Source organism: Pomacea canaliculata, linkage group LG6, assembly GCF_003073045.1.
Source record: "Pomacea canaliculata isolate SZHN2017 linkage group LG6, ASM307304v1, whole genome shotgun sequence".
Taxonomy (NCBI): domain Eukaryota; kingdom Metazoa; phylum Mollusca; class Gastropoda; order Architaenioglossa; family Ampullariidae; genus Pomacea; species Pomacea canaliculata.
The window spans coordinates 11882280-11903185 of NC_037595.1; the positions used below are offsets into that span (position 1 = coordinate 11882280).

Sequence of the window (20906 nt, forward strand, 5' to 3'; positions counted from 1 at the left end):
GCAAGATCAGCTTCAAAGTTTTCGCTGTATTTTCCCAGCATCCGTCGTACTGTTGTACAAGAAGCGGGTGGGAGTGGAGCTCAGTAACTAAAGGCCTAATGAGACTCCCGAAGGTCTCGCGCAGATTGGAAGCTGGCCATCGACCGTCGCGACGCCTCCTGGGTGCGGAATCAAGAAACTGGTTCCAGTCTACCACCGCTCTTTTGGCCGTGGAAATCAATTTGCACGAATCTGCCGCAGTCTCGTTGAGACTGAAGCCGCCATGATGCGCACCGCTCCTTCCTCATTTGCCCCCACTTGCTATCTATTGTTATGACACGCGAGGCGCCAGATGGCGCTCCGGTCCACCACGTCAAGAAGGCCGTCGCTCTCACCTTCAATCCAATGGTTTCCGAAGGTTTACAAAGGGGCATTTTGCCGAGGTCGTCTTGTCAATCATTTAACTATTAGATTTTTTAAAAATCATTTTGTGTTAATCTTAATTTGGTTTATTCATTACTCACTTTTAAAAAGAAAATTGTTCGTCTTCTATCTTCCTTATTTTCTTTCTCTTTCTCTCTCTCTCTCTCTCTTTTTTTTTGATTGATTGGGAGAGAGAGAGTTGTCTAAAGAATCAATTTGTCTATAAAAGTTCTGACATCAGTATTTGTCATATGACTATTCCGAAGCAAATCGGAATTGTTGGCCATCGTAGCGCTAACCTTTGAACTCTTCAGCAAGGGAGATCATCTGCAAGTGCCGCCCCCTTATTTTCGCGAGTTCTCTGTGAGGGCTGCAGTCATTTCCTTCAATCCTTTTGTTTTCATGGTTTAGAGACATCGCCTCCCTGTGGGGTCCTCATATTCGCGTGCATGTGACCGACAGGGGCGTTGTCATTTCACTCACTCCCCCTCTCGTTATGCGTTAGAGGAGTTGTCTTTCTTTGAGGAGTTCTGCAAAAGTCTCGCTTGGGTTTCCAAATAATTTTTTTTTCCCTTGTCATGTCAAAGGACGTAAACTGGGTTGAGTGAGGGTTGGCATCTGGCATCCAATCATAAAAGGGCACGTAAAGTTTATGGGATGATCACGCCCTACGGGCAGTTTCAAGTGCGGAACGAAAACCAGCAAACGATCGTGCAAACCTGACTCAGGAAGTTTTGCTCGTTTCCAGTGATTATCTCGCGCTGGCGGTGTTCTCGTCGCACTTCTTGTTCCTTTTTTCTCGGCCATGTCTCAGAAAATCTTACTTGAACGACAGAGAGACCTTTCTTTCCTGCTGTGACTGGAGAGTGTGCATGTACGTGCGTTTGTGTGTGTATGTGTGTACGCGCACCTCCTTTTTTTTTTCTTTTTTGCACCGTTCATGTGTACCCAAGAATGCACCCATGACAAACTGTGTCGGGATTCTCTAGGATCAAGTTATAATCTTCATGCGAAAATATCTGTTCTCGGTTTGCACTCATCGCACCTTCTGTTTTAAAAAAAAAGGCAAAAGACCCAACGAAGTGCGCAAGCCAACTTATCCCTTCTCTCAAAAGCTCTCCATACATCCACCCTTGTTTATATTTCTTCCCAGTAAGCGAAGCTTGTAGCAGACGGTGTCACCTGTTCTTGATCGTGCTGCCGAAAGACCGTCAGCCTCCTTTTCATCTACATGTCTTTTTTTAAAGACCGCTAGCGCTTTCATTGGCTGGTTGACGGGAGTGGTGGGCGTGGTTTGTCGCCCCAGGGAAAGGAGGCGTGGTCAAGGCGCTGATGGGTCGCGGCAATGCCGGCGAGTGACAGGTCGCGTGCCGGGGCTCGAGAAGCGAGAGAAATTCCACCCCACCCACCCACCTTCCTTTCCGAGTACGGGCACTGGGTTTCACTAATGCTATATGAATCATATTGTCTGCTTGCTATGCTAGCTGGCCCAGCCTTCAGCCTCTCATGTCCTGCTACTCGCTCGTGGGGACTGCCCGGGCCATTCAAACATTTTGATCTCGGCAACGTCTCGTCACAAGAAGGGGGCTCGTCATATTTCTCACGACCGCTGGCTGGGCTACCTCCGAGACAACCCTTCAATCCAAGATGTTGTGCACCACGTGTGACACCAATAAGTTTCAGAAAAATATCTATCCATAATTGAAAACTCGGGAGTAGAAGAAGGTCGCCACAAGAAGTGTTCCCGAGCAAAAGAGAGGAGGAGGCAGACCCTGACATTACGCACGTGAATTTCTGCCATTTGCGAGGAGGAGTAAAGAGGAGGTGGAGGTTGTTGTTGTGGTGGTGGTGGTGGCAGTTTTGGTGGTGGTGGTGGGGTGAGGACGAGTTGAAAGTCGAGCGACCCATGTGGGCCCAAGCTTTCGTGTCAACGTGTCGTTGTGGTGTGAGGAGGCTGCGTGTAGCGGGTGGGCAGCTGACGACGGCGGATGGCGTCCAAGACATCGAGATGCTCGTCGCCGGCGATTAAGGCCTCTACAGGTCACGTGGACTAGAATTCTCGCCTCAGCGGTCATTGATGGTTGAGGACTGGGTCATTAAGACCATGTATGCTACGAAACGGCGTCGACGAACAGTGAAAAGGTATTGCCTGCACTGTCTGGCAGTGTGTCTTGAAAATACTGACCCTTCTCATCTGTCCGTCTGCTTGTCCGCGTCTCATCACGTCTGTCCGTCTATCTGTTTATAAATTATTGTGTCTTCCTTCTAAAATTGAAGTGTGTTGAAGTATAGACCCGACTACGACAATAAGCATTTCTCTAACTTATTCATTGTAACAATATCTTCATTATTGCAAATTCATTGCAGCTATCATTATCATCATCACTTGTTATTCACGTGAGCTTCCTCATTGTCTTCATTAAGTCATTACATGTGTGAGAGTAAACTTTTTGTTACTATTTGTGAATATCATGATCTCTCTTATTGCTGTTATTAATTATATCTGGTACCTTCCTCATTGTTACTATGGTTATCTTCATTATCGTTATTAGTCATTACACGTGTCAGTAAACTTAAGTATTCACTTCAACTATCATTATGTTCATAAATGCGAACGGCCATTGTATGAGTAAACCGACATACCATTGTAACTATTAATATCTTCACTATCGCGATTATTCTTTATGTGAATAAACATAGGTATTCATTATACATATAGTTATCTTATAATTATCGCAATTATTTATTATGTTTGTAAAGAAGAACCTACCCGGACTGGCTGTTAGTATTTTCAACCAATTTATCTTTGTGCGTTAGATTATATTTTACTGGTGGAAAATTTTTCATCAAGTTTTGTTTATTTTGAGAAACCTCGGGAAATGTAGGGTTCCCCAAGTTTATTTATTTGCTTATTTGTACGTTAGTGTTTGCAACGTTTAGTAAATTAGTGTTTCGTCAAGTCTGACTTATTAGTGATAAACTTCACTGAAATGTAAGGTTCGGAACACGTGTGCAAGCAAATTGTCCGCTTCGATATTCCGGTTTTAATTACTGTTGAGTATACTCGAATGAAATGATCATTTTGGTACGTATTAAAGTCACACACACACACAAACACACCTGCGTCTGCTTGCGCGTGTGCATAGTTCTGTGCACCATATCTGAGGTATTAGAATTATGACTAAGGACTATGCCATGAGATCGCGAAAGGATGGACTGAGGGAAATAAAGACAGAATAACATTACGAGCGCATTTAAAACAAATTGTTGCTCGTTGACAGTCCCTTTGATGATCAGAAGTATTTATCGATCTCATTATTGTGGGATTTAAACCCTCAGACAAAAGTTTGTTCAGAGTGTAGAATGTCAGTTCATGACTTGGGGTGTCTCTCTTTTTTCGTCTGTTTTGATGTCGAGGATTACTTTATCGTGAAAGGATCACTGTGGCCTGAGTGAACAAAACCTTTTGAAACACTGACTTAATTTTCTTGACCCGCGCGGCAGAGTTCAAAAAGTTCACGAGGTGAAGGGAGTGGTCCATCTATTCCCTGTAAAAGAGCGACAGAAGGAGAGCAGTTTTATGTGTTTTCAATACTTTTCATAGTTAGGTTCGCATCTGAGACTACATATACTTTGGCATATGTTAGTAAATAACTTTGTCATGTGTTTTCCCATGCATAAACTGACTTTTAACTAACCCTATCCTTTATAGTACTAAAATTATTCAGATTAAATTCTCTAATTTATTTCGTGTTTCCTTTTTTGCTTGTTTTTTAAAGTCACCAGTCATTTTGTTAAGAGGCTAGCAAAACAATGGGAGATATATTGCGTACAAACGTTTTAAGGACTTAAACATTGAAAATTTGAGAAACTTTACATTAAAAAAATGAACTTCGTTGACTGGATATAGCCACGTAATTTTATAAATTATTAAACTACGTTAGTATTAAAGAATACAAGCAAACACACACACACACACCGCGTACCCAGGAATACACGTGTACACAGCCGCGGAGGATACCTGTTCTGTCTCCATCCGGTTCTTGAGTCATTAAAAAAAAAAAAAAAAAAATGGAGGAGAACGGCATCACCTGCTCGTATTATCCCCACACCTTTTCTTCTTTCTTTTTGTCTGTTTACCTGGTCCCCGCGAGGACTATCTACCTGTAGCCGGCAGAGAGCAGCTCTGTGAACTCTACCTTAGGAGCAGTAAGCCAGGACAGCCCCGGCAGCTTAAATGGTAGCGAGTTGTAATCTGTCCCCCCTCCAACAACCCAGGAACCTAAGCTGATAATTTCCGGATAATTTTGTCCTGTGGGTAGCAGTTGGGAGAGGTGATGGGGGCGGGGAGAGGGGAAGGTAAGGGAGGGTAGCTAGTGTGTTGAGAAAAACATCCGTACGATCCACCTCAGCTGTTTTCTGTCGCCAAGCTTTTTTTTTTTTTCTTCAAACATTTAAGACATCCTTTTGCCATTCCTTTCAGTGGCAATGCAACCTTCATATACCTACATATAGATACCGAATACGGTACATGAATGAAAAGCGCGCTGGGATTTGAAAGGGTAAACACATAGGATATGTACCTTTGTTTACATATTGTCCTCGGATCGAATAATAACGGAATTTGATATCTTACTGTTGATTTTTAATTTTCATGTTGACTTATGGTTACTTATGATTCAAGTAATAGTATTTAGTCATATATAGTAATATATTTCATCTCCCTTGTCGATTTGCTGAAAAAAAAAATCAAGATTGAATATGGCGGACTTTCAGATTGCTGTTCTGAGACCAAACAAAACTGAATACAGTTACCTGACGAAACGAATGATAAAACAATCCATATTGTCACATACACGAAAACAATTCAAGTACAAAGGACGAAGACATCTTAAGAAATTTTCAGTAAGATGTAAACAAACCCTTTCTGAGAGGGTAAGGGGAGGAGTTAGAAAACATGGGATGCTCAATACTCCAAACTGTAGATATGAGTAGTGGCATGTCCAGTAATAATCGTTTAAAAGTTGCTTGTAAATCACATATTTGTAGGTTAGATAGCATACATGTTTTAAATATCTTTAAGTAGATAAAACATGCACTTCAAAATTCCTAGTTTGGTCAGCGCTCACGTGTCTTGAGGGAAGGAAAGGTCTAAGCAGAAAATAAATTGAGCTCTACATTTTCTTTATCCTTCTCCCTCTTCTTTGATCTTTCTTTCTTTTTTTTTTTTTTTTTTTTTAATTTCTTTCTTTTGTTGGCTGCTCTTAACAGTCAAACCATTAAGGAGGCAATTTTAAAAGCATCAGTTTTCCAATGAGCTTTCATGTTTTTTTAAAAGCCGTATTTACAAGGTAAGTAGCAGAGAAGAGTATTGTAGAACTGTTTAGCAGGTAGACAAAGTTTCCTTTTTTAAAAAGCGATTTTGGTAGCACGCAGTGAATTAAAAGTTTAAATGCTTCTAAGTGGTAAACAGATGAAAGCGAAAGAATAACGATAATAAAATTACCTTTCTTAAGAGCTTTAATAAATTATATGAACACTCGATGATTTTCGTAGATAGACATTTATTTTCACAACGGGAACATTTATTAAGCAACACGTGTCGGCGAATTACAGAAATTGATGGTTGCAGTCATGTCATCAATGATTGATAGGCTCTTCACAATTGATGCCATAGCACAACATGTTGTTTACTGACCAAATATCTCAAAGCAGATGTAAATAATACAAAAAACACAACTTGCTTTTGAGGTGTAAGAATTTCCGCAACTTTGATCCGTGCCGGAATATGAATCCATCTGTCTGCTCGTTTGAAATGTATGATCATCTTTCTTCCTTTCTTCCTTTCGGATCAATGGCATCAAGACTACAGTTCAATACGATTCTCTCTCTCTCTCTATGGTTATTTCCTTTTTATGCTGGCTAAAGGGCAACATATTTTATCTTTTAATAATATGATTTGATGCTATTTATGAAGTTTTTTGTCTTGCTGTATGTACTTTCCTTTTTTAATGCTCCTTGTGATGAACCAATGGCTTAAAAATTTAGTTCATTCTTTCTTTTTTTCTTTCATTCATTCCTTAATTATTTATTTCGTGTCTGATGATCATAAATTTACTCTCGGATTGGAATGCAGCGAAAATATCCCTTCTTATTAGTTGCTTTCTTTTGTCAATACTATGTTTACACCTACCTTCTGTCATCTAAACGAAGTCGATGACATTAAAGATGTCAAGTGCCTCGTGGTCTGGAACTGAAACAAGATGAAAATGCCCATTCTTACATATTGCGGCTTTAATTTGTTGATACTAGGCTCGACCCTCCCCCGTGTCCATGACATCAAAGGTGTGAAGTCTCACTCTCTCTCTCTCTCACAAAGTCTCACTCTCTCTCTCTCCTGCTTTGTGTGTACGTGCGTGTACGTGTGAGCGCTCACTCACCTGTGCCAGGTAGTGAACATGTCACCTCGCTCTTCAGGGATTCTGAACGCCGTCTGACCGTTACGCAGGTCGTCAAATTTCAAGATTATCTCCTTCCGCCCGGAGGTCGACATCGACTGCACCGATGATGCACGTGCCGACGAACAGCGTGCACACGCAACCCGCAACTCGCTATCTGCACATGCATCTTTATTTAGCCGCCGCGGGCGAACGTGGGTCTTGTTGCGAACTGTTGCCGATTGTTGTCCACCTCCAAGAACCTGTCCATTGTACCCGCTTTTATCATCAAGTTCATATTATACCGAGCGTTCACTGAACCAACATTGTTCTCGAACGTTCGTACTATGGAAAGCGAACACAACTCCTTCCACTTCATGTTCAGATTATGGGGTGTATACAGAACTTTGCCTCATCCCTTGACCATCATCGGAGCATGGCAGACTTGTGTGTAATTGTCACAGGAAGCCGTTGGTTTTGGGGACGAACGTTGTGACCTGTGAACTTTGGTCAACATACTGCAACAAATCCAGACTTGTGCTAATACATTTGTCAATACACGGAAACTTTGGGGTACTTGGGCGGTTTGATGCTTCGGCACTTTGCAAGGACAGCCGTAAGTGAGGCTTACACTTACACTTATTTTATTCTAAAACAGTCGCATTATGTGGTGTACACAATACGTATTTTTTCCTCCGATTAAGGTGTAATATGCGACACGTACACACGTAATATATTGAAAAACGTTTGTATGATTCAACCTATATATAGCCGGTAGATTCTCCCAAGAATGCGAGATGTATACCATACTTTCTTCGAAATGTTTCTTGTAATGAACGCAGTATATAACATCGTTTCTCTTAAAGCATAATATTTGAAAGGTGTACGGTACTTACTTTTTCACTATTCGGAGGCTGTTCATAAAATATTCCTCGTTTCGGATTCGCAAACAATAAAATAGATTTTAAAACCAAGTTTTATATAATACAACAAACAACCCTGTGCTCGTCGAGACTAAAAATAATTTTAAAAAAAATACTGAACATTTTAGAGATGTTTTCATCAGTGATATATTAGTTCGGACATTGATCTCCAATATGATGAACACCTTGCCATTCTGTATGGGCTTTGGTCCTGCCATGTGCTATGACATATTGTGTTGTATTGTATTGTGCATTGTATTGTATTGTATTGTATTGTGCGCCATGGCTCGCTGCTGAACATCTAGTCAGCTACCGAGTTCTCGTTTTTGTTATTCTTGCTAACCCGTGTGTTCTTGTGTTGTGTCATCACGTGACCAGCTCCATCTTGATTTCACGTATTTCTTGTGCAATATCTTCTTTTTGTAAGGCCAGGTCTGTATTAGTGTGCGAGGCCAGGCCATTGATATTGAGTTTTTGTTGTGCATGATGTCAGATTTTATTATTGTGGGCAGAGGCACGTGTGGCACCGCAGTAGCCATGTATTTAATAGTTTGCATAATTACAGGGCAGTGAGATCACCCACAGACTCACATGTAACATCCAATGGCCGAAACTTAACCGTCTGGGCCACAGCAGTTAGAAAACGGGAAAATGTGCAGCTTGTGTGTATGTGTGTGTGCGTGCGCGCGTCTGTAAATAATTTTAATAAACATCATCAGCCAGCAAATAAACCTCACAACACTGAGGAAGAAAATATTTATCTGCACAATGCCATATAGTACCACAAATAAATGTGTTAATACAAAAAGCAGACATGTGTCATGGCCATTATTTGTCACTGATACATAATATACGACGGCATAATTAATTAACATTCTAATATTCCAATTATTAGTGGAAGAGCGCGTTTCAGTCAATCAATCAAGAAAGTAATGCAAAAACTATTTACAAAACTTTCTCTGTAATTGTTGTTACTTTGTAAAACCGTTTTTGTTATTGTTTTGCCTGCTATTGTTTTCTTGTTTTTGTTGTCATTATACGAAATAAAGAGGTTGTTATGATTCCGAATATTGCCGCTGTGTCTGTAACATAATTTCTCTCGTATATTTTCACTCAGCTCTCCTTGATGCTGTTAAGCCTGCTATCTTGCCCATACTGTAATCTTTTCACAAATAAGTTTAAACCTGAACAAACGTGGCGAACTTTTGACCGAGCTTGGCAAAGTTTTTACATAGAACTTGTGTTTAATAAAACAAAAAAAAAAAAAAAAAAAAGGAGAAGAGGAAACCACCAGACTTACAATAGAGAGTAAGACATAAGAGATAGCAGTAGGTTAAATGTATACATCGGTGGTAGTTATTAATTCCTATTTAGAGGAATGTTCCTATCGTCAGGAATATCTACATGAAAGTTTATGGCATTAATTCTTTAAAATTATGTGGCTGTGAGAGAGAGAGAGAGAAAGAGAAAGAAAGAGAGAGAGAGAAATTTGTGGAATTGCTGAGAGAAGAACTGAGGGTGCGATAGTAAGGATACATTAATCAGAAATCAGAAAAAAATGCGAGAAAGCAGAAAAGAGAATGGAGGACCAAACGAACAAAATAATAAGCAAACGAACGAATGAACAAATGAACAAATAAACGAACGAACAACCAAACGAACAAAAAATGAACGAATGCCTTAAAAAAGGAATAAAAGAAAGAAAAAAGAAAGATTTTCACTGCCGCGTTTTGTGAAGCAAATATATGTTTGCTGGTAATCGTGAATAGTACAAGAACATGCACAGAATGTTGAGCACCGGGCGAGTGGCATGTCAGGGTCCGTGAAGGCAGACAGGCCATGAAGCAGAAAATCATGAGATAATGGATGGTGACTAGGCGGCTTGTTGTGGGGGCTAATGTTGCGCGAAACGAGACTGTTGATAGATAGGAGCTCACAACATCAAGCCAGCTCACAGGCTGAGCTGATTCCGCTGCCTGTTGTCCCGTCCCCAGTTATGCCAGCCATTCCCCATCCTTTCTTCCACCAGCACTTCTGCACGCACACATAAACACGTACAGTTATGCTCCTCACACACGCGCATGCACGCACACACACACTATCTCATCTGTCTTGGCACTGCGTCTATCCCATAATGCCCTTTTCAACAAACACATAATGGAAAACACATAAATGATGTTTATGCACGAGCAATTTCACCATTTAAGCACGGCAATATTTTTTTTATAAAGGATGCCAGCACTGATCGTTATGATACTATATAATATCCTTTGTGATTCCGCGATGTATAGTCTTACATTGAGACTCCATTAGTCCGCAAGGTATTTGAATCGATATCCCATAGTTCCTTCTGGCGCTTACAGGTGCTGCTACCTGTGTAGTTCCTGTCAGGTAGCTTTTCTCCAACATCCGCCTCATTCCAGTCATCTCCATCTCGCGAGACCTCGATACGAAAGTGTGAGCTTCCGTTAGGGGTCCCGTTGCCTTATCCTTCGGTAATCGAGGTGGTCCTGCTGCTTATCTTCTGACCATCCCCATCTGTTCACCAGCTTCTTCTCGTTCCTGGGTCATCACTCGCGCATGCGCGCGCGCGCACACACACACACATACATACAACGTGCGTGTCAAAAACAAGACAGTCACGTGACCGTCCTCCAAGCATATCAACCAAATGCCAGCAACTGACCTCCTCCAACGAACGCCCGCCGGTCATGAAGTACGAAGAGGGGAAAGTTGGGGAGGAAGGAGGACAGGGGAGGGAAGGGATACGAAATCCACCACAGCGGTCGTCATGGTAACGAAGAGGATGACCGGCTCTGGTACCTGACCGGCACGCTATTCCCTGGTCGGTCACCAAGCTCGGTCACCAGCCCCCCTTCCCCTCGAGGTTGTGTCCTACTTGTCCCCCCCAGAGCCTCGTTCTGGTGCTGAAACAACGGTGTCGCGGGGGCCGGGGGTGGCTGAGCTAAAGCCGCTTAGCGTCGGTAGGTCTGACGTCACAAAACGCGGATCTTTTGTCACCGCAGTTCAAAGAGCTTTGGGGCGGCCCGCGTAAGGCCCTCGTCTGGTTGTAATCTAATTGACAGGGGCACATAATCCTATTGAACAAACGTTCATTGTCTCCATTGCTCGGGACAGTTTGTGCGTTTGGGTGATCTTCGACTATTAGTAGCAGCTCAATTGCTCCTCCGTTCCTGTCGTTTTGTTTTGTTTATTTTATTTCGTTTTATTTATTGCTAAATCGGTATGCACCTTGAAGGTTCATCCCTTTTCTTTAGAGTGAAAAATTGTGATACTTCCACGAATGAGTAATCTTCACAAATCTTCTTATTATAATTTTCAAGCAAAAAAGAAATGTATATATTTTCTTCCAGTCACATGCAGTGTAATTAACTGGAAGAAGGTAGCAAAGAATACCAAAGGCAGAAAAATAACTCACGAAGCTACATTTTTACAATGCTCTTTTTGACTTCTGACATTTTGACCTCTTGATGCACGTTGTAGGAGATAATCCGATGAAGACATCATAATCACTTGTATCACTATATTATTAAATAGATTCCACTTCATGAATATGAACGAATACCTGTTCTTAATTCTGAACGCAACCCTCATTCCTTTCAAATTCGGCGAAAGGTATAAAATACAGTACATGGACTATGTTATAGTGAAAATGTTATATGTCCTTACCGATATTTCATCTACCCTGTTGTTATTACACTGTAATAACACGATACTCAATTTTGTTCTCTGCAATCCTTTTCTTTTCCTAATCCGTTTGAATGAAGACTACACACGAGACATTAATTTTGAAAAAAAGTTTGTTTAATGTAGCAGATACAATTCACGCACATTATTTTTCAGTAAGATCAGGCAGACACGCTCTCGAAAGTAAAAAAAAAATAATTTTAAAAAACTCCATAAGACTAGAGAATCGTCAAGTCGTCATCAGCGATTTGCAACTATTGACGACGAAGACAACGTCTTGCAATGAACACTAACCACAAAGACGACAAACACCATTTCCTCCTTTCCCCTTTCCCCATCGCGAGAAAAAAATGAGACGAACGAAGACGACAACGACAACGACAATGACAATGACAATGACACCTTGTTGATCATATATCGCGAAAGGAAAGAGTGACTGGAACAACGATGACTAAGTCCAATGGGTTTTTTCTTTTTCTTTTCTTTTTTTTTTTTTTTTTTTTGTGGAGAACTGTTGACATCCCAGGCTGGCTTCTGAGGAAGGCAGGCCAAACTGCTGAAGCGGAAGATCAAATGAGGGATTGCGAGAAGACAACAGCCGGGCGGTTGTAGCAGACGGTCGGGGTTTGGAGGTTTGAGGGCGGGCTGATAGGATGAAGACCGAACCTGCAATACCTGGACAAAGGGAATCCATAGCTTAAAAAAAGCAGCGAGTCGATTGGGGCAGAAAGGGGGAATTAATCAGCAAGGGGGGATTCTGGAGACGGCGCTGCTTCATAATCCGCCGCGGACAAACGTCGAAGGTTGCTTGGGTCCTAATGAAAATGAGTTATGTTAATTTGGCCTCGCGAGGGATGAAAGTGCTGCGAAGTGCATTGGTAAACCAATCGTCATTGAGATAAATGGATAAGTTTTTTTAAAGCATTGTTTTTACAGTCCGTCCGTCCGTCCGTCCGTCCGTCCGTCCGTCCGTCCGTCCGTTCGTCCGCCCGCCCGCCCACCCGCCCGACCCCCGCCCGCCCGCCCGCCCGTCTGTCTGTCTGTCTGTCTGTCTGTCTGTCTGTCACTACATGTCCTCTTATCGGTGCATCAATTCATCAGTCATTCCTGTCCGCATGTTTGCGTATAGATAAAAAGAGAAGATACACGGGTGGATGTCTGCATGATGCATGATTGAATGGCTGGTGGATTGATTGTGTGAGGTACGACTTGATTGTTGGGTGGTGCGTGTATTTCTCCCTCAGCGCGTGCCATGACACACAAGATTTTTAGCAACACCTTTCATTGCCTCCCGAGCTCTGGGATGGAAGTAGACTTCAGACTATTATGACCCGGGTACATAACACAGTCTATGTAAATTATTGCAGAAATCGCTAAATCGAAATTCAAGTACCTACCTGTACCATATATCTTTCATTTCTGAGAGAAGACGAGAAATGGAGAGATAATATAAACGGTAGAAATTGAAGAAGAAAAAATTAGGAAAAAGTAGAAAAAAAACCCTGGAACATTCTGTCACTGTGTTTTACTCCATTTTTCTGTGGCTAAAAGTCATTACAGGTTTCCAGTATCATTATAAAACTGTTCATACTCACAGCCTCGCACGCACGCATGCAGGCACACACACACACACTTACTTCTCACTTCTGTCTCTCTTTTCTTTGACATACTCAGGTGTGGATGCAGGTAAGCCGATGGATGAGAGTGCGTATGTACTGGTCTTGGCCTAGACTAGTAAATGCCACGTGTTCACTATTAGTTTAACCTGCTCTCCGATTTCTCGACATATCATTTGATGGTAGCAGCTGGCAAAATTCGCTTTGGAAAAACTAAAAAACAAGTGGTGGAAACGGAGCTGGGCGTCCGTCATGGCGTCTATTGTGGATGGAGCTGCTGTTAATGATGCGAGCAATGTTCCGATGAGGACAACAATTACGACGAGACATCTAAGCTGAATTAGCCACAGGTACCAGTATATTTCCTCTCATCAGTCATCTCTGGACGAGTACCAGCTGACGACAGCTATGGTGACCTGCAGATACTGATCGTTGGGGGAGATGGGTTGGGGAGACAAAAAATGGGGAGAATGGGGAGACAATCCAGAGAGGAGCAGCGCCTGACTCACTGGGAGTAGGCAGATAGACAAAGAGCTGGGTTGAGGTTTCCCTGGACTCTGCTGTCATTTTTTTACATCACAAAGACCTAAGGACTTGTTGAAGGTATTGAACTGTCACACTCCATGACTACATAGGTCACATTACGATCGACCATCGTTGGTCCGACAGCTGCTGTTCGCGAAGCTCATCATGCGCTAACTTGTTGTAAAGAATAGATGCGCGGAAATAATGTCATGACACAGATCATTGTACAACTCACATCACAGTCTCACATCACAGTCACACATCACTCTCACATCGCAGTCTCACATCGCAGTCTCACATCGCAGTCTCACATCGAATGATCGGAGCCGCTAGCAGCCTCGGAGGGGGACTCACAAAGGTTCATCACCTCACAGCGCCAAACGCCACCTGACAACAAAGCCGCGACAGCTGCCCCTCCCCACTCAACCCCCTCGTCCATGTACAGGAGCTAATTAAGGTCTCCGTGGGCTGTCTTTGATGTGCACCTTTCTCTGTCAGCACAACCTGCCAGGTAGCAGCCCACAGGGAGCGAGCGGAGCTGTGGAAGGAAGGCAGCTTTTGCTTTACCTGCAGGGGGCGCTGCAAGTTTTAATCGCGAGATTGATGAATAATTGATTCTTTTGACGGCCGTTGCCGTCTGCGGGGTTGCGTCCCGCTTTGCGGGATGACGTTCCTGTGGCTCGGTTTGAGACGGAGGGTTAAAGAACCAGTGAGGTGCAGACTGTCCCCTCCTAACGACTGGGTAAAACTGAATGCCAGGTAATATTTCCTCAAATCTGTGTGAACAGATCCTTTTTATTCTAGCTATACACGCTTATAAACATCAACATGCACAGAAAAAATATATTGTCTTGGTGTCCTTAAAGACCTTAAAGAGCTGGTGGGGTGCAATATTTTTCTAATTACAGTTCAAGATACTATTTCCCCAAATCTGGGTGTATATCCCACTTTTGTCTCGAGATAGATGCCTGCAAACATTACCATGAATAAAAAGAGCTCAACAACGCATGCGCCATGATTACCTTAAAGTTGTGGGAGAGCTGAGACCATATGTTAATTATATTCTGTACAATGGAAATCCCGATTATGACCTTTTCCCATTCAGGAAGATATTTGTTAACGAGTATGTCTAATATAAAGGAGATGTGGGTATTTATCAAGATTTGATGAAATATTATCGCACACTGAACTTTACCAAGTAATAAGAAAAATATTACACCCTACTAGTCCTTTAAAGTGGCTGCAAGTTGTCAGGGTGCTCTACTCTTATCAGTAGCATATAAAGCTGTTTGATCTACCATCAATCTTTACTAGATAGTTAGAAATTTATAAGCCAGCGAGGATAGCTAACCCCCTAATTAGTCCTCTTTCTCTTGGTTGAATTACCCTGCAAGATTGGAAGATATCCTGCAGGCTTTGTGTTAGTCTTTGATAACACACTTGTGGTGCCTTCATCTTCCCTTTTTGTTTTTGTTGTTTCTGTTTGTTTGTTTTTTTGAAGTAACCAATGTTTACTCTTAGAGATTACACACACTGGCGCTGTGTGGCCGCAGGTGACAGGCACTTTAGGTACATAATTCACTTACCTTACAGATTTGTTCATCACTGCTACTTAGAAATAATATATCAACCCTCGGACTACATGGACCAGCTCAAATCAGTCATTCAAAAAATCGTAAAAGAAAGATAACTGTTTCGAAATTATTCGCCCTTACACAGGTCCCCTTCATCAATGGGCACGATCCTTCACGAATAATTTCAGCTGGTCGTCTTGGCAACACACTGACTATTTTATTTTAAACCAATGTGCTCTAGGGCAAGATTTTTTCTTCTTGAAAAAGTCTGACACCTTCTGGTGGTGCCTGTTAAGAATAAAGTAGTTGTCCTTAAAGGACTAGTGGTGTGCAAAATTTCTTTTTAATGATTGAGTAAAGCTCTACATTAAAACTGTTTTTAGGTGAATATATCATTTCTTTATGTTGTAAAAGCCTTCAGACAATAAGAACTTGGTATGCATATCTGTGTCCAAACATCTCAATTTTCACCTTTTTCTGTGCTTACTGATGTTACCCAATCACCAGAAAAAAGGTTGTTCCCACCGGTCCTTTAACATCGCCGGAAGTAGTTCTTGCGTTCATTATTTAATTATAAAATATAATTATCACCCATTCTATCAATCGCTTCCTTTACACCAGTCGTAAAATTTATGCCGTAGAAATGTTTTTATTAAATGTATTCATTTATACCAAAGCTGTTATCTAGCTTACATTTCTTCAGCAACATGAGCGCCATTGCTTTGATGAGGACAAACACAGAAGGAATGATTCATGAAGTGAATTGACACTGAGAAGACAGATCGTCGAAACCGCTGATCGACGGAAGGACTGACGGGGGGATAAAAATAACTTTAAAAAATTGTTTTGTGGAGAACGGCCTCGAATATTTACGATATCAGCGTTCGATTCTTATTTGTGTGCAGAAGATGTGGAATGCACCCAGAGTGTCATGACATAATATAGATATATACACTTTACATATTATAGAAAATAATAATAATGATAAGGAAACGTGAAGTTTGCAGGCTTCTATCTCAGAACGGAATGAGAATGTTATCTTCACTTCTACATTCATTTCAGAGAAAAAAATCATGTTTAAACAAAATAAATACTAAAAAAATTCTCGTTAAAAAGCTTGAACTTAGGAGTTTGATGATTATTTTTTACATGCCGAAGAGGAAAGCAGCGCACCCTGTCTGAGACCTTTTGTAAACAGATTTCCTAAGAGGTTCTTATTTATGTCAACAGAACCAGCACATGGCACAAAGAACTGTGAATATTTATTCCTGGTCGTGTTGTGGCAGGTCGCTCTCTTTGTTTGCAGGGATAACCGAAAACATATATATAACCTTAACAAAAACTTTGGCGTTCAAACCGGAAGTGTCGCCAGCAGATAATGGGTCTGACGGACTAGCGACTGACAGCATAATCGGTGGATGACAAAAGGAACAGGCCTAGGCTGTAACATCTCTCTGCATACATCTTTTCACCGGGAGGCAGGTCTTCTTAACCTTTCACCTCATCTCACCCCACTTGTGGTGCTTTACCAGATCGGCACAGCTCCCTGTTCCGAGACAAGCGGAGAGCACTCTGATGGCCCAGGTTCACTTCCTGCTTGTTGCTTGACACAAAGTTGACTCAAAATTATTTTATACCTCCCTTGAGTATTTTTTAAATCTGATCTTTCATAACGATTGTCAAGTACTGTGAGTTCAGCTCAGTGGATTGTGTAATACTATTTCTTGTGTAAGGTCCGACTGTCGCTGTTGTTGTAGCCGTGGTCTTGTTTACCAATACTATTTTTTTGAATGGTGTGAGGGAACTTGATACATATCTTCACTAAATGTGTTCCCAGCACTCCCTTCTTCCTCCTCCCTCTCCACTTCATCAGTTTCTTTTAAACAAATGCAAGTAATATAACTTTATGGATTGCATATAAATAGTTATGAACATCAAAAATCGGGCAGAGTATGTAGAAAGAAAGAAAGAAAAAAAATGAATGGATAAATTGACGACCGAATGAGTGGGAGAGATTCGGTTACAGTTGTTTATGTGTTTTGCACGAGAGGAAATTTCACCAGCCAAAACAACTCATGGCATTTGTAGTGTTAGGAATGTGTTTCTGACAGCATTCTTCAGAATATTAAAAGGATTGAAGCAGATTTCATCCCATCCCGAGACTTGTGTCCTTATCGAGGCAGATCGCCCTTCTTTGGTCCCCGTGAGATGTCCCGAGAAGGACACGACATCGGAGCTATCCTCCACACACATCCACTAAGAAAGAAAGAGAGGATAAAGAAAGAAATACAGAAAGAGTGCTTGTCTTTAAGCCCCGGCGACTTTTTTTCCTCCGGGAATACTACACCTGGAGGAAGCACGTTGCCCAGTCGTGTGCCAGTCAGGTGTTGTTTCACGCTTCGCAAACTCTCGTCACCCCTTTAGTCACGACTGATTTCAACGGAAAATTGCAAAACAGACGCGTGCGAGAGAGGACAACCCTCCCTGTAGGTTGAAATTGCACGTCTTTCAACCTCTTCAATAGACTGACGCGTGATCTCTCGCGGGTGGCTACGGCGAGCCTTCGTTTGTCCCACACCTTAATAGGGGGGTGGTTTGGGAGGCTTGTCTGACTTCTCAGCCTCCTGGAAACTACTCGCGCATCACTAATGACCCTTCACCCCGGAGGAGGACCACGGAAGCTGCCGGTCGAGCGTCAGCCACAAAGCGACGAGCAATTTCACGAGGACAGCAGCGAAGGCAGGTAAAATAAGTTCATAACCAAGTGTACTGATCAGGTGAGAACTTTTCTTTGCCACACCATTTGTTGCCGCAGTCAGAGGGACACCCCATGTCTTTGTGATGTCACTGAGGCAGGTTGTTGACGGTTCTGGTGTGTGATGTGAAACTATTGTTTCCAGGCCTGGTAATCTTGGTGGTTTCTGGTTTTGGAGCTAAGAGTTTTTGTGTAGACCGGGTACTTCTAATCTGGAGCTAATACCTGTGGTGTAGAGCGGGTAGGTTTGGTGTGGAACTACTTTTGTTCCCGTGGAGTACTTTTAGTGTTTGTGGCTAACACTTCCGGCGAACAGGTGATGGTCCTGTCCCGTGGCTGATCCTTCTGGCTTATTGCTGATGCTCCTGGGTTACACCTGTAGCTTGTGTTCATACTTGATACGTCCGCTTTTGAAACTGGACCTTCTGATGTGTAATCCACACTCTTGACAAGAACTTTTGTTTCACTTGGGCCTGAAGGACTGCTGAGGTCACGCACAGTTACAAGCTGACCGAAAATTATCAAATTATCGACAAACTAAAGATTATACACAGGAAAACAATAGAAGATGAATAAAAAGGTAGAGAGAAGAAGAAAGTAGAAGGAATAGAAAAATGAAAGAATGAACAAAGAGACGACTGGAAGCTTGTATGGGCGCTCACACACACACACAAGACAGACTCAGAAAACATACCAACGCAAACATAACAAACATGCATCCCACTAAAAAGAAAGTACTTTGGCTGTTAACATTTCAAACTAATTTAATAGTAGTTGATGGGCTTAAAATCAATCAATCTTTCAAAGATGTGGGTAATTTTATAAGAAAGGAATACATAGTAGCTGCACATGTAGAGTACCCGTTCTGAAATAAATTAATAATAATTTTTAGTGTTTGAAAATTAAGTTAAGTTGTTGATGTTTTAAAATAAAAAAGTTGTAGGTATTCTTTAAAAAAAAAATAAGGAAAGACACAACAGCATTGCATTTCCAGAAACTTCTTTCTTCAGCGTCTCCTGTAGTTGCAGACGACCCGCAGTGCCTAATTATACGCAGTCAATGCGACCGGAAGCTGTTCTGCCCAAACAAAATGCGTCAGTGCCGGAGGGGCCAAGTACGACAACGCATGTGATGGGGGAACCTGGGGAGGATTTCCGTAGCGGAACGACTGCAGGGGGAACTCTCATGCATTTTTGTTTTTTGGGGTGGTTCGTTCCTTCTGTCTGTCCTCCATCCCCTGCTCACCCTTTTCTGCTGCAGACCTTCTTGTAGTTCGTCCTGGGAGTAAGCTGGCCGGAAGCTGCGCCCGGTGACTGCGGGCCTCGTCCTTTGCTCGGCGACTGAGGTTCGGGCTTTGTGTTGACGTCTGCATCATTAACCTTCATTTCAGCCGGTGCAGCTGAGCTGACTTGCGGGATTTGGGGAAGGGCCACTCGGAGGTTTAGGGACGATGCACAACGAATGACAGCCGGTGCTAAAAGGCTCTTGGGAAGCTTGAAAATGTTCGTAAAGAGCAGTCACACTCTTTAAACACACATTAGGGATTTTTTGTTTGTTTTTCTTTTTTAAATTATTCTTCATATCCTCGTGTTGCTTTTTTTTCGGATCTGACGAGTGACGACATCACAAATTTGAGTTCGGTGGACCGTGTACTGGAAGCTTGAAGAAGGATGGCGCTCATAGATAAACCAAAATTAGCAGTCCACCTATCAAAACCGCACAATAAATGAAACAGAACTGTAAACTGGTCTTTGACCCTGCCAGGATCATTGCTCTTTATGTTGTTGTTGTTGTTGTTGTCGCTGAGCTGGCGATGGTGGTAATATTTGCGGTCCGGATGGCTGTCATGGACACAACACTGACTTACTGGATGTTCGTGAGTCGTCGGCAGAGCTGAAGATGGAGAGAGAGAGAGAGGGAGTGAAGAGAGAAAGGAGTCATTATAACTTGTAAATGAACTTTGTCACATTACACGTAATCACACGAGGGATGCGGGTCTTCACGACAGTCGCGACCAGCGTCAGATCGAGGCAAAGCCCCGTCTAACAGCTCTCTCTCTCTCTCACACGCACACACACGCACGCACACACACACTCTCTCTCACACACACACACACACACACACACGCACGCACACATGCACGACACCTCGACTGAAGGAACAAAATATGTAGCCAGAAACGAAGACAACCATGCTAGTAAGGGCCGGCAGAAAGGGAGGTAAATGAGGTCTGGGAGTAGAGTAGCGGGACGTGGGGAGCGAGCGGGGCCAGCTTGACGGGTCCAGAAGGAGTCGGAGGAAAAGGTTACGGCAAAAAGCGAGAAAAGGGAATTGATTGAACCGCTCTCACCGCCGCGGTCCGCTAGCATGACGTAGGCGGGGGTCCACAGTCACGTGGGGGTCCATTTTCCAAAAGGCGGCGCAGCGAGAAGGTTGGGTGAGTGGGGGTGAGGGGGATGTTGGTTGGCAGCCCGCTCGTGGCGCCCCCGTAACGTTTCGCTGGCAGCTCCGTGACGTTGGGCGCGAGGTAATTACGATGACAAAAGGAAGCAGGGAGGAAATTTACAGTGCCAGACCTGCAGCAAGGTCGTTAGACACAGCGACAGCAGACTCGCTCCTTTTGCTTCCATCTGTCTTCCTCCTTGGCTGGCACTTTGGGCTAAGTGACCATCGTCCCCGCCCTCCGGCAGCCTCCGCTCCCACCCCGCCGTCCGAGAACTCTGCCTCCATCCCGTAGCTTGGCGCTGTGGGGCCCGCACACTGCACACTGCTCACTGCTCACTGCTCACTGCACACTGCTCATTGCCACACTACTCACTGCTCATTGCTCACTGTTCACTGCTCATTGCTCACTGGTGCACACTGCTCACTACTCACTACTCACTGCACACTGCTCACTGCACATCTTCGGTTCGTAAAAAGTCTTGGCTTTTCTTTTAGAATATTATCGGACTCGTGGAGTACTA

General features: G+C 42.9%; 1 protein-coding gene across 1 annotated transcript in view; it reads left to right on the plus strand.

Annotated features, from left to right (window-relative positions):
* The first annotated feature begins 1455 nt into the window (after nt 1-1455).
* The window catches only part of LOC112566642, a 42544-nt gene continuing 23093 nt past the window's right edge, over nt 1456-20906 (plus strand). Inside the window, exon 1 of the mRNA XM_025242919.1 lies at nt 1456-2544. Within this exon, the coding sequence (XP_025098704.1) occupies nt 2480-2544 (65 nt within the window). The 5' untranslated portion in view covers nt 1456-2479. The remainder of the gene's footprint in view (nt 2545-20906) is intronic.